General features: G+C 36.3%; 1 protein-coding gene across 5 annotated transcripts in view; it reads right to left on the bottom strand.

Annotated features, from left to right (window-relative positions):
• The window catches only part of LOC149795955 (uncharacterized), a 106356-nt gene that overhangs the window by 43148 nt on the left and 40990 nt on the right, over positions 1 to 22218 (bottom strand). For 3 of the 5 annotated variants that reach the window (XM_089965877.1, XM_089965875.1, XM_089965876.1), the window contains 2 exons: positions 15695 to 15769; positions 12849 to 13154 (listed from right to left, as the gene is read on the bottom strand). In XM_089965877.1, the coding sequence (XP_089822003.1) occupies positions 12849 to 13154; positions 15695 to 15769 (381 nt within the window). Of the gene's footprint in view, positions 1 to 12848; positions 13155 to 15694; positions 15770 to 17479; positions 17649 to 22218 lie in introns of all 5 variants that reach the window. The other 2 variants (XM_089965878.1, XM_089965879.1) reach the window with 2 other exon arrangements.

The following is a 22218-nucleotide window of genomic DNA, read 5'->3' as shown; positions in this document are numbered from 1 at the left end:
TTTCATCATCAACATCCTCACCGATCACTTCTTCTTCCTCTATTTCTTAGGTTTGCTCTTCTTCCAAGTCAAGCTGTAATGATGTCTCAGTTTTTGTAGTAACTTCCGAAATGGTAGTGTATGTCTGAGTATCCATGTCCTGTATATTCAGCTGATTCATGGTCTGGGAATATGTTGTTGTACTAAGTATTTGGGAGCCTGTATCTGGTGTAGGTGTCCAGGTATATTGCCAAAATCCCTAGCCAGTGTATGGGAATGGGTAGCCGCCTTGTCTTAAGCAGGTTTCCTTCTGATATGTTTCCTATTGCTATTCTTTTTAGCTATACCATAGTTTCCCAATCCCTCAATATTCAGATCCTCACCCTCAGTATTAGTGTCCCAGGTCAATATAATAGCTATTCTCTGGGCTCCAGCTCGCAGACTACAATTTGAAACCTTTTTTTTCTCCAAGTACCTTAATGGCTCTTAGGGCTGGTGCCAGAATAACTGCCATGGCTGGCAGCCATCTTGGTGCCACGCTATGTGCTGCAGTATTTAATTCCATCATGATGTGCTGTTCTGCCTGGTTTCAACTTGACTATTGATGTGCTCTCCCTGTACTATGTTTGACTTGGCTTATAAACAATTCTAGTAGACTTCAGAGAGAGCATTCCCTGAAGACCTGTTCTAGAACTAAACTTCTTGACTGATCGTGTTAGGTGCAGACCCTTTATCTAACTCTAATCTGCATATCAAATTGCACAAAATATAATGATATAATCCCAAATAAAGTCATATATCTACTCTCCACACATACTCTTTTCCCACTGATTCTGTTGGAATTTCCAAATATATTATATTAAGTAGGAAATTAATTGTAAACTTTATCCTTATGAGCAAACTAATTCCAAATTAAACTATAGCTACCCAACTCTATTTTAAGCATTTTACATCTACTAAGAGAGATTCAAATTTCCCCACAACTGGTAAATAATTTTAATGTTTAAGCATTAAGGCAAACTTGCTATAATTGATTTTAATTAGCTTTACAAACACATACTTTAACTGTCATACTCCCTTGTTTGTTTCAATTTCTCAGCTAGCACTGTAACTGGACACCACTGCATTTGAATAGCTGCTGATACTGACCCAGAATCTCAACCTCTAAATTTAAGTGACCAAAGAGGTACTCCTCTATCATAGACATAATGGCCTTATTTAAAGAGGGTAACACAATTAGCTAAAAACTAATCTACCTTGAGGCCCTCATACAAAGGAATTAATTTATTTAAGCTGCATCTCTGAAGCCACTGGATATATTGGGTTTGGAAGAAAGAAATAGAGTGGGCATTTCTAATCTCAACTGGATTACTATTCCACAGTAGAGTTCCAGAGTATTGGAAGCTTTTTTTTTAAATAACTCCTTATTTGGTTTGGGAATTTTATACTGTTTGGTAGACATGGATCGCAGGTGGGGAGAATTACCAGGTAGCCTATACTGGAATGGTGATTGTAAATATTCAGGAGCACTATTCTGAGATATCCTGTACATTAATTTAGCTTTTCTCAAACAGATTCGGTCTTTAATAGGTAATATTTTTAACCTACCAGCTAAACTTTCCTTGCTTTCTTTCTGGATTGATATTAGCCCAAATAGTCTTTGCTGTGTTTTTATCATTTGAATTACCCCATACTGTACAACAGTAGTCCAAATAGGGTTGTATGCAACTGTTATAAAATAGTTTTCTGTGCCTTTCAGGGAGAAAATGTCTTATCCTACTGAGAAGCCATAAACTTGAATTGACTTTTTTACTGGTATGTTTGGTATGTTCAGTCCATGATAGGTTATTATCTACCAGAACACCAATTAGTCTATCGTGACAGACCATTTGCAAATTTTTATCCTTCCTTGTCAGACACAGTTCATCACTATCAAGATTTGTCCTTCTTTGCCGTGTTGAGATAAGTAATATTTTAGTTTTACCACCATGCCATTGCATGTACACCAGTTTTCCAGTTTGTTAAGTGCATTCTGTAAAGAAATTTTGAGTTCATGCTTTGTGTTTTGGATGTCTGACAACATTGTGTCATCTGCATAGAGATCTGTAGATGATATTGAGTCTCTTAGCAAAAGTGGTAGGTCATTAATAAATAAAATGAATAGTAGTGGACCTAGAATTAAGCCTTGTGGTACTCCATATCTAATTGTTCCAGGTTCAGACAGAACATTATTTATGTAAATATGCTGTGTTTTCTCATTTAAGTACGAAGTAAACCATCTAATTGTTCTTTCATCACACTGGTAGATTTTCAGTTTCTTCAAAAGGATTTCATGATCCACCATGTCAAAAGCTTTCCTGAAATCTACAAATACAGTTCTATTATTCTACCTTGGTCAAGTGCTTGAAGCCATTTATCAGTTAGGGAGATCAAGGCAGTCTCACAGGAAAGGTTCTGTCTAAAGCCTGATTGATTAGGGTGTAACAGCAAGTGTTTGGTTAAATATGACATGAATGAGTCATGGACATGTTTTTCAATCAATTTTGACAAGTTTGGTAGTATTGAGATTGGTCGGTAGTTATCAGCATCATCCTTAGAACCAGATTTGTGAATAGGAGTTACTTCTGCAGTTTTCCATATTTTGGGGACAGATGAGGTTGCAATACTTAAATTAATTATGAATGTTATGCTATCTACAATAGCAAAGGCACAAGATTTAATGAGTCATGGACCAATCTGTTCAAGTCCTGTAGCTTTCTCGGTATCAAGTACACTGAGACATTTTTTAACAAAGATTTCTGACACTGGTAGGGTAGAGAAACATACCTCCTTGAATATTTTGCTGCTGCAGAACTTTTTCAGTTCATTAAAGTTGTTTTCTATCACTGGCTCTTTTAACTTTGTGGTAATGTTGATGATAAAATCATTGAAAACATTTGCAATGTCAGTTTCATCAGTGACTATGGTGTCATTTACCAGAAGTGAGTGAATTTATTTGTCTGTTTTTTGTGCGTTCCTCCAGTGAGTTCATTGAAGACTTTCCAAATGGAGTTTGTGTTGCTCTTTTTGTTTTCAAGCAATGATTGATAATAAGATTTTTGATGCTTTTTTAATCATACCTGTTATTTTATTTCTCCATACTTTATATTGTGCATGGTTTTCCATAGCCTTGAATTTGTCTCGTGTTTTCATAGCATCTAGGATTTCAGTAGTAAGCCAATTAGGTTTAATATCAGTCTTTACTCAATGTACTTTCAGTGGTGCATGCTTAGATACTACATCCATAAATAAGTCAATCCACACCCTCATGGCTTCATCTGTGTCATCCAAATTTTGGATCATACTCCATGGAACTTTATATAGGTCATTGAGAAATTGCCAAGCCTGTGGGAAGGCTCCTGGAAGCGACGGCATTCCGCCTGAAGTCCTCAAGAGCGGAAAACCAGCACTGCTCCAGCCCCTACACACACTCCTCTGCCTTTGCTGGGAACAGGGATACATCCCACAGGACATGCATGACGCCAACATCGTCACTTTGTACAAAAACAAACGAGACCGTAGCGACTGCAACAACTATCGGGGCATCTCCCTCCTCAGCATCGTCGGAAAGGCCTTCACCCGTGTTGCCTTGGCACGCTTGCAGATCCTAGCCTCCCGCGTCTACCCAGAATCCCAGTGTGGATTTCGAGCCGGCAGGTCAACTGTAGACATGATCTTCTCACTACGTCAGCTGCAGGAGAAGTGTCGCGAGCAGCGGATGCCCCTCTACATTGCCTTCATAGACCTGAAGAAGGCGTTTGACATGGTTAGTCGGAGCGGACTCTTCAGACTCCTGCAGAAGATCGGCTGCCCCCCACGTCTGCTTGCTGTCATTATGTCGTTCCATGAGAACATGCACAGCACAGTGTGCTTCAATGGCGCAACATCTGAAGCATTCCCAGTCGTTAGCGGAGTCAAACAAGGCTGTGTCCTTGCACCGATGCTCTTTGCCATCTTCTTCTCCATGCTTCTCCAGTACGCATTCAAGGACTGCAGCGAGGGAGTGTACATCCATACCAGGGCTGACGGCAAGCTGTTCAACATCACCCGTCTCCATGCTAAGACTAAAGTCACAGAGGTACTCATCCGTGAATTGCTCTTTGCCGACGATGCAGCCTTGACATCACACACGGAAGATGGACTTCAGCAGCTGGTATGCTGCCTCTCCCATGCATGTAAGGAATTTGGACTGACCATCAGTTTGAAGAAAACAAATGTCATGGCACAGGACACAGACTCCCCTCCCTCTGTCTCCATCGATGGGTACAATTTGGAAGTTGTCGAGAACTTCACATACCTCGGGTCTAACATCTCCAGCTCACTCTCCATTGATTCTGAGGTGGGCGGCAGGATTGCCAAGGCAGCAGCAGTGATGGCCAGACTTAACCAGAGGGTCTGGAACAACCCCAACCTCACAGAGAAGACCAAACTGCGTGTCTACCAAGCGTGCGTGCTCAGCTCACTTCTCTACAGCAGCGAAACATGGACCACCTATGCAAGACACGAGAGGAAACTCAACAGCTTCCACCTGAGATGTCTGCGGCGCATTCTGCACATCCAGTGGCAGGACAAAGTACCCAACACAGAGGTTCTAGAACGCGCCAACATGAACAGCATGTTCTCCATACTCAGCGAGAGGCGCCTTCGCTGGCTCGGCCATGTCAAGAGAATGGACCCAGGTGGCATTCCCAAGGACCTGTTATATGGGGAGTTAGCAGAAGGTGCACGACCAACTGGACGATCACATCTGCGCTACAAAGATGTTTGCAAGAAGGATATGAAGACAGCAAACATCAATGTCAACGACTGGGAGAGCTGTGCAAACAACCGTTCCAGCTGGCGTCTAGCTGTCAGGCAGGGAGTTCAAAACGCAGAGGAAAAGAGAAGAATAAAGCAAGCTGAAATGAGAGCTAAAAAGAAGGATAAGCAAAAGCGTACTTTGGAGCTATGCCATCGTCTCTCGTAGATGGATGGATGCCAAGACAGTCTTTACTCAATGTACTTTCAGTGGTGCATGCTTAGATACTACATCCATAAATAAGTCAATCCACACCCTCATGGCTTCATCTATGTCATCCAAATTTTGGATCATACTCCATGGAACTTTATATAGGTCATTGAGAAATTGTTCTTCATCAAAAATTTTGAACGATCTGTAAGTGATTGTTTTATGTGCATTTTTCTTATTTTTCTTGCATTTAACCTTTCTTGTCAAAAAAGTAGGATAGTGGTCACTAAGACCAACATTCGGTACATTAACACAAGCCACATTGTCTGGTAGGTTGGTATAAATGTGATCAATAAGAGTGCTCAATTTTTATGTTACCCTTGTAGGCTCATTTACCACCTGGTCTAGGCCTAATGATTCAATAAATTCCATCCAGTTGTTCCTTATTTGAGTATTGAGAAGGTCCTTATTTATATCGCCGAGTATATATGTTTCTTTCTCCTGTGCTAGAACATTTTCCATTTGTTTAAAAAAGTTATCATTCCAAAATGCCTTGGAGGATGTGATGTGATGTGATTTGGATTTTTAACGTAGCTTTAGCAATTTTTCAGTCATATTGTTACGATGTCTGCAATGTGGCAGTTTATAGTGATGTCTATCTCTGAGGCATCATGCCGCAGACATGTAGCATGATGTCCCACCCAGTCACATTATCCTGACACCGGGCCAACCAGTCCTAACACTAACCTCTTAATGCTGAGCGCCAAGCGAGGTAGCTGTAAGTACCGTTTTTGTAAGTCTTTGGTATGACTCGGCAAAGGATTGAACCCACAACCTCCTGCATCCGATGCAGATGCTCTAACCACTAGGCCACCAGAGCGGTTGCTTTGGAGGAAGGTGGTCTATAAATGAAACCAGCTAGGAAAGATTTTGCATTATTTTGAAAAATTTCCACCCAGATACTCTCAATTTCATGTGACTCCCAAGTCAAGTCGCCTTTTTACATTTACATCTTCCCTAATGTATAAAACAAGATCCCCCCCCCCTGCTGTCTCTCTGTCCCTACGCAATGGTTTACTGTAGCCTTGACAGTGAAATAGATCATCATTGTGGTTAGCATTTAATTTGGTTTTAGTGAGTCCTAAAACATGTATATTATTTTCATTGGAAGACAACATTAACTTAATCTGGTCTCTCTTTCCGACTATACCTTGTACATTTAAGTGACCTATGTTAAAACCTTTTGTATTTAGTTTCATATCAATTACATGTATGTCATCATGCAATGGGGTACTCACTGAGATTGTCTCCATACTACTTTTATCATTGTGACATCCTATTTCTATATTTAAATGTTCATATACATTAGCATCTTCAAAGTCACATACAAACCCTGAAAATCCATTTACATTTGCATCTACAATAGTGTCCATTGAATAGTTAGAGTCAAGAGTCCCACTGGGTACATTTAGAGTTTTTTGTAAATGAAGCGTTGGCATTCTCCTCTTTGCCAGCTTCCTAATATGTATACATTGACGGACAAAGTCTTTGTTTGTGTCCATATTTATGGCACCTAAAACACTCGATCTGTTTGCCATGATGGCATACCTGTGTCATGTGCCCAGTTTCTCCACAGTTGAGACACACTCTTCATTAAAGTGCTTGAAAATGGGGGCATACGTGTTAATATTTCTCAGTAGCTGAGAGGTTCCTTTTCTGCTTATATGAATTTTGTCTCTGTGGTAGAGCCTAAGGTTGACATCCTGATTCTGAAGAAAGAAAGATTTGTATTATGGAATGTACTTGTAGGTTGAAATCTTCACATAAGTCAATTATCAGATCATTTATTTCTTTAGCCTTGGTGTCCACACGAGGAGGTAGTCCCGATATCATTAATTTACATGTATTTGGGCTGCAATACCTAGCAGCATACAATAAACTTTCAAAATCTCTTTCGTGTTGATTTAGTGACCTTCCCACACAGGCATCATTTCCACCTACTAAAATAATAATTTGTTTGTATTTGGTTAGGTCACTGTTCATTATTCTGTCTGTGATGTTGTTGATTTTTGCACCTCTTAAAGTCTGTACATCTGTTTTAAAAAGTCTCCTTGGTATTATACTTTTCAAAATTGAGGAGCCAATTATTATTAGAGTCCTATCTTTTCTGGCTTGTGATGTCGTGTGTTGGACTCTGGATTGTATTTCAAACACATATCTTGGAGGAAGGGGTGCTGAAATTGGTGTTTCAGTTGTGTGAATTACTCGTGTTGATTTTGACACATTTGTCTGAGCACTGGGAAATGCAGTTGTTGGTGAAGGTAACAGACTTGTCTGAACTGCGGGCCAGGGATGTACACTTATTGCTGTTGCAGGTGTGACACATGACTGAGAGGGGGATACTGTTGTTTGCAATGCAGGATTACTTTGGGCATCAGTTTTTATTTGCATGGTTATTTTACATTTTCTTTTGGCTGGTATTGGAATTGTCTGTGTCTGAGCATCTGATACTGTTGATATTTGGGAGTCTGTCTGAATTGCTGTTTCACATGAGGTTACTTGCTCATTAACCCTTCCCTGTGCTGACTTAATATCATGTAACTGTAGTTTTAATTCTTGATTTGGGTCTCCAATTTCCTAATTGTTTTTTTATGTACACACATGAATAAATCATTAAGGCTTAAGCAATCACTGCTGTAGTCATGATTTATGGAGCGTGTAATTGCCTGACACTCTGGAGGGGTGTTAATTTTATTGCCCGAGTCATTTAGATCAAAGACTTTAGGAGCTGTTTCATGTCATCTAGTTATTGGTGTAGATGTCAGCGTATAACTGCCTTTAGCATGGGTATTCTCATCCTGTCTACATTTACAGATAATATGATCTTACCATGTGAGACTGTTCAGCCCCTGTATATGTATGACACATGTTGTTTTATAAAATGTAGCTGTCACAGTGTTTTTCTCTTGTGTTCTGTAGATAATACCATTTTGTACACTTGAACTGCATGAAGTCATGCAAGGTTCTGAATCCAATATCTGTTTTACAAACTCAAATTTTTGTGGATCTATATTCACAGTGATACTGCATTTATTAAGTTTGACCCTCAAGAATTCTGGATAAATGTCAGACAGACAATTATTACATTTTTAGAGAGAATTTAGAAATTTTTTATACAAATTTATCTTCTCTTCTAACACTTATATAAATACCATAGCACCTTAAATAACTAGATTTAGCCCTGTTGCCAGTAGCTGCAGACATTATAGAGATATGACTGAAAAGTTTCTTAAAGCTACATCAACAATCCAAATCATACACACACACACACACACACACACGCATCAGTTTCTTTTTAGGATCTCTACACTTGGTGACAAGATTTATATAAGTCGAAGTGTAATGCCGAAATGAACAAAGATGTTCTATACACTAAAGACATTCTTTTAAACAGTATGGGTGGGTGGGTGAAGAATTAAAGAATCCCAGTGTGAATGTGAAGAATAGATGGGACCACATGCCCACTGTAAACATATACACACTGTCTTGTATGCAGCAGTGATGTTTGGGGAAAAACTCATGGTAAGCACAGAGGAGTTGTGTGCCCAAAATTTAAAAAAAAATTTGTAAGTGTCAAGAATTCAGGGGCAGTCCCAGCAAGACTTGTGACATGAACATACCTGATGTGGATGAATGGACCAATATTGATTTTGATATAAGGACCACTCAGTTTCATAACAACCAAGGGTATAAGACTTTTTCAGCAAAATATGCTTACATTTTCCAAGTATCTCTGCTTTATTAATCTTTCAGACTTTTAAGTCTGCATATAACTATGCTGTTTCCAGGTTCAGATCAAAGACATCAGGAGTGAGCAAGGCACAGAATACCAATTACAGTTCAAGGCTTGTGTCATGTGACTATTGGCTTTGTATTTATTCATCATTAGACCTTTTATTTCCTTATTTCCTATTTGTAACAGTTCCAAGAATATAAACAGGTTTTTTGAATGTGGAACCACGTGTCACAAACTCATATTTTGATACACACATACGTAGCAGACCAGTCTAAACTGAAAAAAGACGCCAGATATTAAGAAAAACAGGCTTTATCGATGTGACTCATGGATGTTATATGACTGAAAAAATGCCAGAGGAGAGGGATTTTGTTAAACTTAAAAACACTTTGCATCAGGAAAAGGAAAAATCAATTTGAAAGAAGAATTTTAGTGATGTAATACAACATTCATCATTTGTGGACTTCACAGTCATTCAGCGAAAGTCAGATGTTTCGAATAGTTAAAGTGAGTGTTATGCATAAATAATTGATCAATTTATTTTGTCTCTATGCTCTCACACTAACTGCTAATCCACATGGATTTAACCAATTTGTGTCAAGAATTTTAACTGCAGATCCAGGTAAGTAGCAAAAATAAATGTGTTTATCATACAGTTTTCTGTAACCATGGCATGTAATATATAGACAACTCTTTCATGCTCAGATTATGCTTTTTTGTCACTTATATTAGTAATAATTACGCTTATACTTATCTTGGGAGTAGGCTTGTATTAACCTTCATCAAAGCAGTTCAGGTTCACATTTAATACAATTTCCCTTTCATCGGGTAGCAAGGTAACCAATTGTTAGGATCGAAAGGTACCAGGTAGATGTTTCATAATTTTTACAGCTTTAGTGCTTATGGAAAGATGACGGAGAACAGGCCATTCCAAAAGCTATTTTGATCTATGCCTAATAAAGCTATTTAAAAAAGGAATTTAAAAAAATCTGGCAAAAGCAATTTTAAATTTATTTTATTTGTTTATTACATTTCAATTTTGTATATTTCAATTTATTTTATGTTAAGCAGTGAATTACTTGATTTTCTAATTAAAATAATATTGATATTTCACTGTAGTGAAAAAATAACAATATTTTTTCACTACAGGAACTACTTTTTGGGGTCAGAACATACTTACCTCCCTTTGATTTTCTGTTGGTGAACTACTTTTTCCTTATGTACATGGCATTGTCTTATTAATAATCCCTGTCTGTTATCCTTGAAACTTGTAGTTTGTTATTCTGGAAATTTCAGTTAATTTTTATCAATCTGATGTAGAACTCATTTTGTGCGCAGGTACACATAGCACAGCAAAACATGTATGGCAAACAGCTGATATTACCGCAAGAAATCTGCCAATTCACTGTCACAAACTTTAGGTAGCCAACGTTTGTGAGCATAAAATAAAAAGAATATTCGCCACTCGTGAAAATATTAAGTTTTTCATCCACTCGATGAAATGTATCCATTATTCACTCGTTTCAAGCAAATATCCTCTATTTAATAAAGCAAGATAAACTTTCTGCTTGGAATATTGGTTGTTTTAATGAGTAGAAAGCTCCCTTAATTTTACACCAATCTGCATTCAACATTAATTTAAAGCATAGATTGTCAAAGTGTTTTACGTTTAAAAACCAAAATGTAGCGTCTTATATAACAGTGATTGATTCATGACAAAATGCGTTGCCACATGTTGTTGGTCACTGGACCCAGAAAGCCCAAAAATGGATTATGGCTCATTTTCAGCAACATATTGGGTCAATATTAGCCCTTACAGCATTTATTTGAAAATGGGAGCTATTGTGGCACAGTGGTTAGCATCTTGAATGTTGGACATGCATCCCAAAGGTTGTGGTTTCAAATCTTGCATATAGGTCAGCTGCTGATGTCTCCGTGAAAGTCATTTTGCTCCCAATATTTTGGTACCATATATCTGTGCTGCTGTTGGTGTACCTGAGAGGTGTGTCAATCCTATACGTGTATGTATAATACATGGAACACCATATTCACATATACTTGTCACAGACCTACAACTCAGGAAAGTTATTATGTTTATTTAATCTATATCATGTGCTTAATATTTGTCCAAAATTATTTGTTGTACTTCAGATTATGGTCACCTGTAAACAAAATGTTTACTCAGCATTTGAGTTCAAAGCCAGGCTTATTTACAATCAGCCTGGTTTTTTCTCTTGGATTGCTTCACATCCTACTATGATATAGGTTAAGTGAAAATGTGAATATATAGGGATTAGATAAACAAATAAATGCTGAATGAGGTAAAGGCATAATTATCACTAAGTTAAGTGGCAAAAGGGTGAAATCTGGGCATAAAAAGTGCAATGTATATATTACATGCCACAATTAAATAAACAGTATGAAAACTGTATGTTTAGTCTTGCTACAAACCTAGATTTGCAGTTGGTTAAAATTCTTGGCAAAAATGGGCAAAATCCATGTGGGTTAGTATCAGAATACAAACACAAAACATGCTGTCAAATTCTTTCACTTGCTTTACCTAGTCTACATGTCTAAACTTTCACTAAATTATCATAAAGTCAAGTCCACAAATTCTGCAATGAAAAGAACGATGTGCTAGACCAGCAAGTAGTTCTACACCATTGTTTTTTTTTTACATTACCAGTGGCAGAGACTAATGGAGTTTTGAAGTAATTGTTATGTACATTTTAGAATCCTGCTCAGTCAAACTATCAGTCCCTCGCTAGTAACTAAAAAATGTATTAATGACATTTGTATGTGGATGGTAAGTAAAATCCCTTTTCTTTTGACCCATGGCATCAAATCCTTGAAAACACTCGCTCTTTTAGTTTTAACTACTCTCAGAACAGAACACCTGTGTATCCATCAGTTAATTACCTCAAATCTTAAATTGCTGATGCATGTGTGGAAACGGCATTACCCCAAGGTAACAGTAATGCATGGAGACTGTCTAGCAAGGACTATATCAACAGGAATATAGACAATCTCTATGTGCTATTTCCAAACTGTTTTCTTTAAACTGTGTCATAGTCACATGCACTGCTATAAATAGAAAATTAGGGAAGCACATGCAGGTCAAGGATGGGCAAATATACTTGTCTGATAGTCTTAAGCAGCAGTCTTCTTTTGTGAATATTATCAAATTTTATATAATGAGTGCGATTAAAGAGACCATAATATAAAATGAAAACCCATCTTTTTATTGCTTTATTTTTAATTTATTTTTTAATGTACCCCAAAAGCGCAATCAATATACAAGTAGGCATAACATGTAATTATGTAGAAGCATGCATGATTATATCCAAAAGCATAATGGTTGGTATGTATGTATTTGTGATCAGAGTTTACAGCTGTGTTGTTCAAAAGAAATATAATTTGAGAGGAATTATTTACTTGGAATTACTAATTAAAAGTGCACATCCACTTTTAGATTAATATCTTACTTTGGATTCTGGTGAACCCATTTAAAGATTTTCTGGATTGCATCACTGTGTGCAGGGGCCCCGAGTGGCCAAGTGGTCTAAAGCGCTCACCATTCCAGATCACTGCCATCTCACCTCTGTCTGCGTGGGTTCGAGTCCAAGGCTCGGCTAGCGTGGGTACATGGGAAAGCCTGCCAGTAGCTTCTCGTGGGTCGGTGATTCTTCCCCGAGTTTTCCAGGGTTCTTCCTGTACCATTTATACTGGCTGCCATGTATAGCCTATCTTGTGCTGAAAAATGGCGTTAAACCCTACAACAACAACAACAACAGCATCACTGTGTTATATCAGGACATTAAAGACATTGCAATTCATTTGGATCATTCTATATTTCTTGACTTGTGACAGGACATTTATGATTATTTTAAATTTAATTCACAATATTGTAAGTGTCACTTGTATTTTCAGTCTGTATTGTTGGTAAATAAACTGCTTGTTGATTTTCGTTAAATTGCTGGGTTTCCCATTCTTTCTGTTAGATATTTTAAGGCCTAGAGTTGCAACACTATCAGGTACCGCACCCGATGGAATATGAACTAGGAGGGTTATATAAGAAATACTTACTGTCACATTTCAGAGTTAAATTAACTGTCTGGGAGTAATACTGGCATTTCCATGGGAAAGAATCACTCAATTTGTCCACACCAGATATGACCACAAAAATTGAAGTTGATGTGGCACCAAAGGTATACCTGTCAACTTTCTTTGGTGCACAACTTTCAGTCTTTGATATGCAGTTTGTAAGAAGTACAGTTGAGTCATCTCTTATAAAAGATGCTACACCATCGAACGATGGTATGCTGCAAGTTATTGTTACATTCTGTTCACATGAAGGTGAAGGTGGAGCTGCTTGTATTGTAAGCTCTGCATCTGTAAACAAACAAAATAAAATAATGATAACCTGGATGAGATATGTTGCAGGATATCATTATAATACCTTCATGTAGCAAGCTGTAAAGACCTATCAATCTGACAGAAAATGAACCATATTGGTATTGTATATAGGATACAATACATTCAATATATAAAGGATAATGCTCTATCTGTCAAAAGTACTGGAAAGGAGGAGAATAATGTTCAATAATAACAATAATTCTGTATTAAATAATGGTACACTTATTTCATGGCGAGGTGGATAGAGAACTTTAGAGAGTCTATTAGACTTTTTGGCAGCTCAAAATTTTAATCAGGAATTCTCAAATAAATGGGATTGTTCTTTTTTGGTATCAACTGCAAATGCTGCAAACATAGATATGAATTTATCTGCAAGCCTGACTAAGTTAAATTCCATGCTACTATTACCGCAAAGTAACTCAAATGATCCATCACTTAGTATTGTGCAAACTCGAGTAAAACCAGACTTTGTATGTTTATATGCAATAACATCAACTGTCTTGGAGCATTGGTAAATTTCCTCAATAGCTTTTGCCTCACTGCTTTTATTAACAACCTTCCAAAATTGTTTTCACTGCTTACATTGCTCCTCTTCTGCATCGTTATAAGATATTTAATAGCTATACTGAAGGCTGGTGAGCTAGGATTCCATTCTTATATTATACCCCCAAAACATCTGCTTAATTGATTTGCTCTTGGATATTTTCACCCATACAGCTAGAACGTTTGCTTAAATAATCACATTATTCAGACACCGTTTCAGATGCTTCGAGCGATTTAGTCATCATCAGAGACTTCATTTTTTCTTGCACAATACTGTGTAAATTTTGTATCTTGTTTTGTTCATAGGCCTGGTTTTTTCCATTCCATTTCAAAGGTCACTCCTAAGTTAATCAATTTATCAATGTGTTCTGAATATGTCTCTGAAAATGAATAATATCCCAGCACTTCTCAAATAAATCTGTATGACACAGAGATTCAAGCTATTCTGCCCTATGCTTTATATTCCAATCATTTGGTAAATTATTGTCATTTTTTGAGACCTTTCAATAAACTCCTTCAAATTATTGTGAGAATCAACCAGATTTTTGCAATAATATATCATAGTAACTAATTAATATAAAAGGAGATTTCTCCATTCAAGCTGTGCTTTTGAATCAGTTCTTTGAAATTACTGGCACATGGCTAATTTTAAGCTGTTTCATGTGATGTTTTACCATCAAACTAATACATCAGTTTCAGATACAACTCAAAGACTATGTGCTCCATGAATCAATCACTGATGTCTACATTACAAACTGACTTTCACTTTTCACATTTCACCGACTCAGACTTGTTAATCTCCTACTTATTAAAGATTTTTTTTGGCTGAAACTTAGACTCAGTTAAAGCCAGCAACGTTGTGTTTGATAGAATGTCGATTTAGCTTTCGTGGCCATCGTCTGTCTCAAGATAGTAAATGAAAACTGTGTATTTCATGTTAAGAAATTTTTTGGAAAACATGGAAGTAAACTACTCCTGTTGTCAGCTAATATAAAAAGATATGCCATTTTAAAATTACATGCCATAAAAGCTGGAGAAAATTGTGAAGACACCAGATATTCTTCTTTCAGATGTAAACTGGAGACATTTTTCATGTGAAAAGTAATTGCATAAATTACAGACATATTTGAAATGTCAAAATGTATCAATAAAGCTGCCAAGACTTGAAAATACTATTGACCCGATGTGAGACAAGATGAAAAGTGACAAAATCGTTAAACTTACTGACTCTAACTCCTACATACACAATTCATTATAATGTGCTGTAGCTCATTCAAAAGGAAAACCTCTACACACAAAAACAGTTCACTGATTACTGAAGTGTCACTGTAAATGCTAAAATGGCCAAGAAATTGAGGAATATGTGTGAGACTGCAATTTCTTGAGCTACTAACCTTGACTTGCATTATATATTCATCTAAATGGCCATGTATTAGAAGGGTTTTATAATCACGGTCTTTACTCTAAACATCATATTATCATTGCTGGGTATATGGGGACTTTAGTTAAGTAAAGATCAATGGATATGTGTTCTGTATTGAGTGAAGTGAAGACAGCCCTCTTGAATGTGATCAGCGTGCTGCAATTTACTTGCCCAATGAAAACCACATGAAAAATATTTTCACAAACTATGCTGTAAATAACAACTTTGGTTAAAATACATCAATTTCTTGTTACGATATTTTACCAAAAACATTTGTTGGTAGATAGACAAGTGGACAAGATTAACATATAAGACTTTGCCGACATCATCTTATGGGGTCCAAGGGAAGGAAAAGGGTACACGTTTCATGCAGAATACATTACAGACATGATAAGAAGCATTCTATGTTCACTGCCGTAAGTGAATAATGATAAAAGAATGTTGTAGAATGTAACTAAACAAACATTTCATACATGCAGTTATGATGTTGTACAGGGCAATAGTTCATTGATTTTATAAGTGTAACATTTTAAAACTGACTTGAACTTACCCGATTTCATTGCATGACACATATATATTATCATGACCAAACAGTGTTTTCTAGCAACCCTCTTAAGAAAGTAATCTGAAATAAGAAAACAGCAATTACAAATAATGACGGCTTTATGCATCTTCATGACCATGTGTCTGAATTTTTGAAAGTCTACATTTTTATTTTTAATACCGATACTGTTTTGTAATGATTATTAATTTAAACTAAAGGATCTTCTGGTGGCTTGCCATTCCAAATTCCAATGTTTTTCTGTATATTTCAACCCACTCTCTCTCTCTACTTTAATAATACACACACACACACAGACACTACTTCACAAATATGATGCACATTCCTGCTGTTATTCAAATATGACATGAGGTAAAAACAAAATTATTTGAAAATAATTCATGTATATTTAACCATTTATCCCATTTCTTGGAACTCTTTGGTGTGGAGCCAAGAATAACAACCCTCTCACAGAATATTACATGGGCAACATTGCTTCACAGTTTTGTGAAACGGTTTCCGCCTTGCAGCTTACCAGTAGAATGGGAAGTTGTGTGGATGGACAGCAGAAAAATGATACGTATTACAAGATCTCCATCTTTGCTGTTCCATGAGGATACAAATATTACAAATCAAATTAGGATACAATCAGGTTTGTTTTTTTACTTTTGTGAGATTAACACAATGTTCACCACGTGATAGGTTGGTTATATACAGCAGTCAATGTATTTTTTGAAGGAAGTGCATGTGATGAACCAACAACTCATGATAAGCAACTAAAAAAAATTCTCAAACAACGGAAGCACCCTAGACCACCCAGGGCCCTTATATTTTGTTACAACATTAAGAATAACAGAACATATGTAGGCTAAACAAAATATATATATATATATATATATATATATATATATATATATATATATATATATATACCCAAGCATGCAACTCCTGTATGTATACATGCGTGTTTTTCTTGTGCTTTAGCAACACATCAACACCAATGGGACTATATGCTGCCAATTAAAAGTAAAGTTCTAAACTGTAAATATAAATACAAAAACCAATGAATTAATACCAGATAATATATAACGGACGAAGATGATTGAACTATGTAAAGAGTAAAAAAAAATAAAAGATATGGGTAAAACTATTAAAAAAGGAAATAATACTGGGTCAAAAATTTGCAATATAAACTATATTCCCTAAAAACGTCCAACAAATTTTCTGGCAGTGCTTCATCATAACTTTCTTTATTGAGTTCACATAATGAAACATCTGTCTCGGAGGAGAGGAAATCAATACACTCGACAACAGGAATGTGTTCCACTTCTACAGTAACAACCAGCTGCACAGAGAGAGAGAGAGAGAGAGAGAGAGAGAAACAAATATTAAAAAAATCTGAATGACAAATTGAACCTTAGATACAGACAATTGATCATAAGTATAATGGTATCATCTTTAACGTTACATACATCAAATAGTATACAGACCTACAAAGTTACTATGACCCTTTACAATTCCACAGACACTGTATTTACTGAAGGACACCAATTATAAAGACTGGACTTAAAATTGATTTCAGCTCTTTGCTCAAGAAATTTATTTTAAAACCAGTGATAAAAGTAGTGATAGCCATGACAGCAATCAAAGTATACTTCAGGCCTGTAGCACCCCAAACATGTCTCCCACATGATCAAGTGAAGATATGCAGATACATGTAACTAGAGATCAAATAATTTTTTTCCTGATTGGGAATTCAGATATGGAAGTTCAAGTGGTCCTGCACAAACCAACCTGGGAAAATTATTCAGAAATCCAACCAGGCAGTCCATTGAGTTCAGGCCCCCTTCATTATCTGCAATCTCAATCAGGCAGCGTCAGGAGATGACAGCCCTAACAAAGGATAATGTTAACACTCAGCTGGAAGCTCCATCGATAATCACTTCTCTGCTGACAGGGATTGCTGCCGAAGTGATAAGAAGGTAATTGCCTTAATGAGGGAAAATAAATCATTGCATCAGGAAGTTGCAAAACTGAAGGTCCAACAAACTAAAGTATCAAACAAACATGAATGTTTGAAAATGAAATACCAGTCAGCAAAAAACAGACATGACAAGCTTGCTGAACTATTTTCAAATATGAAGGTGAAAGCTGAATCGCTGAAAAAAAACCACAGTAAAATGTCACCTTAGTCTATCAATGAGTCGCTGTCTTATCCTTAAAGAGGAAAACAGTGAGCTTAAGAGTAAAATGAATCTTTTTTTAATGAAGACAAAGATAATCCACTGTCTGAAATAACCAAAATAAAATATGGTTCTACTGCTATGGATCCTGAAATTCTCTAGCCAATAATGGAAGACATTAGAAACTTGAAAACTTAAATTGTAAGTGTGGTAAAAGAAGAACCTGAAAAGTACAGGGATAATATCACCAAGGTAATGAAAACCAATGAAACAGTCACAGCTGTTGATGACCTACTTAAGTTTATCATAGCAGAAAATGAAAAGATCAGTAGTACTATGGACAAAATTGTGAAGAACAACACCATGTTGAAAGCTATTAACTCAACCATAGCAAATAAAACTTACTCTCAAAGTGTTCTATAAATGAAGATCATACAAGTGATTCTGTGAAGAATGGAATCATGCTGAAAACTGAACTCTACTACAGGACATACAATCATGTCCTCACTCTCCAAGTGTTCTGAAAATAAAAACTTCACTCTCACAGCATTCTGTCAATCAAGATCATAAAAATGATTCTATGAAGATAAGCTCAGGTCCCCAAAAGATGTAATTAAAATGTCAGCATCACTGTTGTAATATTAACAATGAAACTCGTGACTTTTCCAATACCAGTACCTGGGAATCTTCTCATCAAAGAAGATCATGCATCCCAAAACATCAGAAAGTTTCCATGAAACAAACACTGCTGATTAATTAAATATGTCATTGAAAGAGGTCTTAAACCTTGGGTCAAAGTCTTGCATTACCTGGGGTGGGAACTTGTCATATACTTCACGGGCCTTTCTGAATTTGATAACAACTACTTGGACAACCCAGATTGGAAGGTATTCAATGCCCGGTTTCTCCAAGAAAATTGGCACTGATCTTCAAAATGTGAATGCTTTAATAGAGTATCTATACAATGAATGGGACCACAATCTGACTGACACTGAAAATGCCCCTGTTACAAAGTGTGGCTTGGTGCCTGAACACGTCATGGCTATGAAGAGAACCCATTTAAAAAGGGGCTTTCACACTTTCTGCAGGCAATAAATGAACATGTTCCAGTACTCAAAGGCAATCCAGTAATCTAATATATGATGGGGCAAAAACAGCACTTTCAGAAAACCAGAGAAACTAATGATGTGTTATAATTGCTTGAACCAGTGGGCATGGCTTTGATGCATGCAGACATGCCACGAAAATTCAATGACAGGACTGTTTGAAATATGGACTTAAGGCCAAACACTGAGAAATGTTTCCTTCAGCAGAAATTGTTAGGCTTATGGCTATGAATATAGTGACCTGTTGATGAGATATATCTTCTCAACTGCTTCATGACAAACATTGGGAACTTTACTGGGTCATGATGCCCATGTGGTTTCCTTTGGGGAACTCAGCTGAACATGTTATCTCTCAAACTGACAACTGTAATGGATGTTTTGAAAGTGGAAGTATATTATGTTTGTAAATGTTTTAACAAATACTTGCATCCTACAAAAAAAAGCAAAAATGTCATGGCGGAAAACTCCTTGTCTGAAACTCTAGTAATATTTATTTTAAGGACATTTAAGATCTAATAATTAAATAAAGAGGTCTACACATCGTGCATATAAATATACAAGGTACGAATAACAAATTAGGCCAAATGAATTTATTATCATCTAAGGTTAATAATGTCTATATTCGAGGTTTAACAGAAACAAAGTTAAATGATAATCATGCAAATGACTTGTTTATTGATGTTATGGCACACCAATAATAATACTAATAATAATAAAAATGCTTTATTTATAGAGGGTGACTCATTAGTCAAGGACTATTCTCCCTTGAGGCCCTTTAAAGGAGAGTAAAACACTGCACATTACATGAAGATAGCAATAATTACTGTTTATTTTAACATGTTTAGTATTAAAATACTAAATTCCATTATCTATTAGAAACATACACATGCTCATGATATCTCTTCTTAAATACTCTAATACTTTCAGCAGATTTTACATGCAGTGGAAGCTTATTCCACAGAACTGTACCAGAGTATTGAAAACTCTTTTTAAATTGCTCTGTTCTTGGTTTTGGTATTAGAATGTTTCCATGTGATATTAATCTCAACTGTATTGTGTTGAAAAAGACCTGAATAAGTCCTGAAGATCAATCAGGCGTGACAGAGGTTCAAGGGGTGAAAGTGTTGTTTATTTTGGTAATGGATTATCAGTTGAAAGGCCAAATGATCTAGAATCAGATGATACTGAAGAAATATGGATCCAGGTAAATCAATAAAATACAAAGCCATTAATATTGAGCTTTGTCTATAGACTCCCTTCAGCGAAGGTTAAATGGAATAAGCATTTCGGTAGGCAACTAAAGTGACTGATGACCAAAATGAATTATAGGTGACTTCAACAGAGATCTTATGAATATCAGATTAACAAACTGGCCGAATTTCACAGAAACAATTGGTCTAACCCAGTTAGTGGACAAACATGAAAAACTGACTTTTAGATCATATCATTACAAATATGAAAGAGAATGTGATAAAAATACATATCCCAAGGGCAGGTCTTAGCGATCACTACCCTATTTTCCTAATCTGGCTTGAAAACAGCTGTAAAATTCAAAACTCATAAAACTATAACATATAGGTGTGGGGTTTTCAGACCCTACACAATGCATTTTGGATAGTCCATATGAGTGCTAGATGGTAGAGGTGATGTGATTGATAGTATGTTTGTGACATTTCATCTCTTCTTTTATACCCTATGCTGAAATAAGGCATTTTGGATAGTGTTCAATTGCAAGAACAGACCTAATAATGTTTCCTTACCTTAAATATTTTCAGCATGTTCTCTGTTTTCTAATTTCATGGTGTTTGTTTTCTGTAATTATGTCCTTATGTGTTGTCCAATGTTGTAGAGCGCTTAGAGCTTCTAAAGATTAGGTGCTATACAAAGTCCTCATTGTTATTATTATTATTATAGTGTGTATGGGGTGTTGGATGGAAGATATGATGTTCTGGAGAGTATTTTATGAGATTTCATTTTCTTTCTTTTAAACCCTACCCCTTTCTTTTGATAGCAAGTGGGGGGGGGCATCATACTGGGCGTTTTGGACAGTGTATGCGGTACTGAATGGCTGAAGTGATGTGATGGATAATGTTTTTGAGAGTTAGTCCCTTTGTTTACACATATGCATTTCTTCTGATAGTTGCTGTGGGAATTTAGACACTATAAAAGATGTTTTTGGAGTGTATGTATTGGGCTTTGGATGGTATAGGTATATCTGGATAGTATATTTGTGAGATTTTGTCCCTTGGTTTATACACTGCATTTCTTCTTCTATTAGATGTGGGATTTAAGATACTACACAAGGCATTTTTGAATTGTCTGTTTGGGATGTTACATGGTAAAAGTGATGTGTTGAATTGTAATTAAAAGGAGGTACTGGATAGTATACAAGTGTCTGAATTGTATTTAATCATTTTAATGTACTGTTTTCAGTAAGTTTCCATAGAATATAAAAATGGCCTACAATAATTAGAGAGTTACTAATACATTTTCCCTTGTCTCTATACATTCTTTTGCCCCATACACCGTTTTGCTCCATCAATCCTTCTGCCCCACAAACCTTTCTGCTCCATTAACCCATTCCCTTGTTAAACCTATGGACCCATTTAAAGCAGGATTTCCCATACTTGCCATTAGTGGTGTCCATTGAGATCAATTCGAATCCTGTTACTATGTCACGCCTACTGAGGTCAGTCAATTGTAATGGTTATCATTTGACCTTATAAACCCTTCTGCCCTACAGTACCTTTCCCCTAAACAATATCTGATAATGTTCAGACTAAAAATGATCGAGAGGTTGTGTTAAGTACTAACATGTATTAATTATGCATGTATGTATGCTTATACGTATGTCTGTTATTCAATAATACCAAATGTAGATATTATTAAATATCACTGAAAATACTGCTTTTGATAACAATAATATATTCTTATTATCATTATTATTATTTAGCATATTTTCACAGCTCATAAGTTTTGATTTGTAAAATTGTATTTGTCATCTTCTCCATTTCGAAATTTCCAGCATGACCTCTCTCTCTCTCTCTCAAAATTCGGCCATGACGGTTCGAGCTAACTGCGGGTCTGCCTCAAGTATTAGTCAGTTCCTATTAATATAGTCCTCATTAGAAGGTTTACAGACTTTGTTCTTGCCTTAAGGTGATGTTGCTTTGCATGCATGCAACAACAATTTAAAAAAAAAAAGTAATGGATGTATACATAGTTGTTCTGTAAAAAAAAGTGA

This window comes from Sinohyriopsis cumingii, chromosome 7 (assembly GCF_028554795.1).
Source record: "Sinohyriopsis cumingii isolate HCF-2022 chromosome 7, ASM2855479v2, whole genome shotgun sequence".
Taxonomy (NCBI): Eukaryota; Metazoa; Mollusca; class Bivalvia; order Unionida; family Unionidae; genus Sinohyriopsis; species Sinohyriopsis cumingii.
This window is presented reverse-complemented; position numbering and strand designations above follow the sequence as displayed.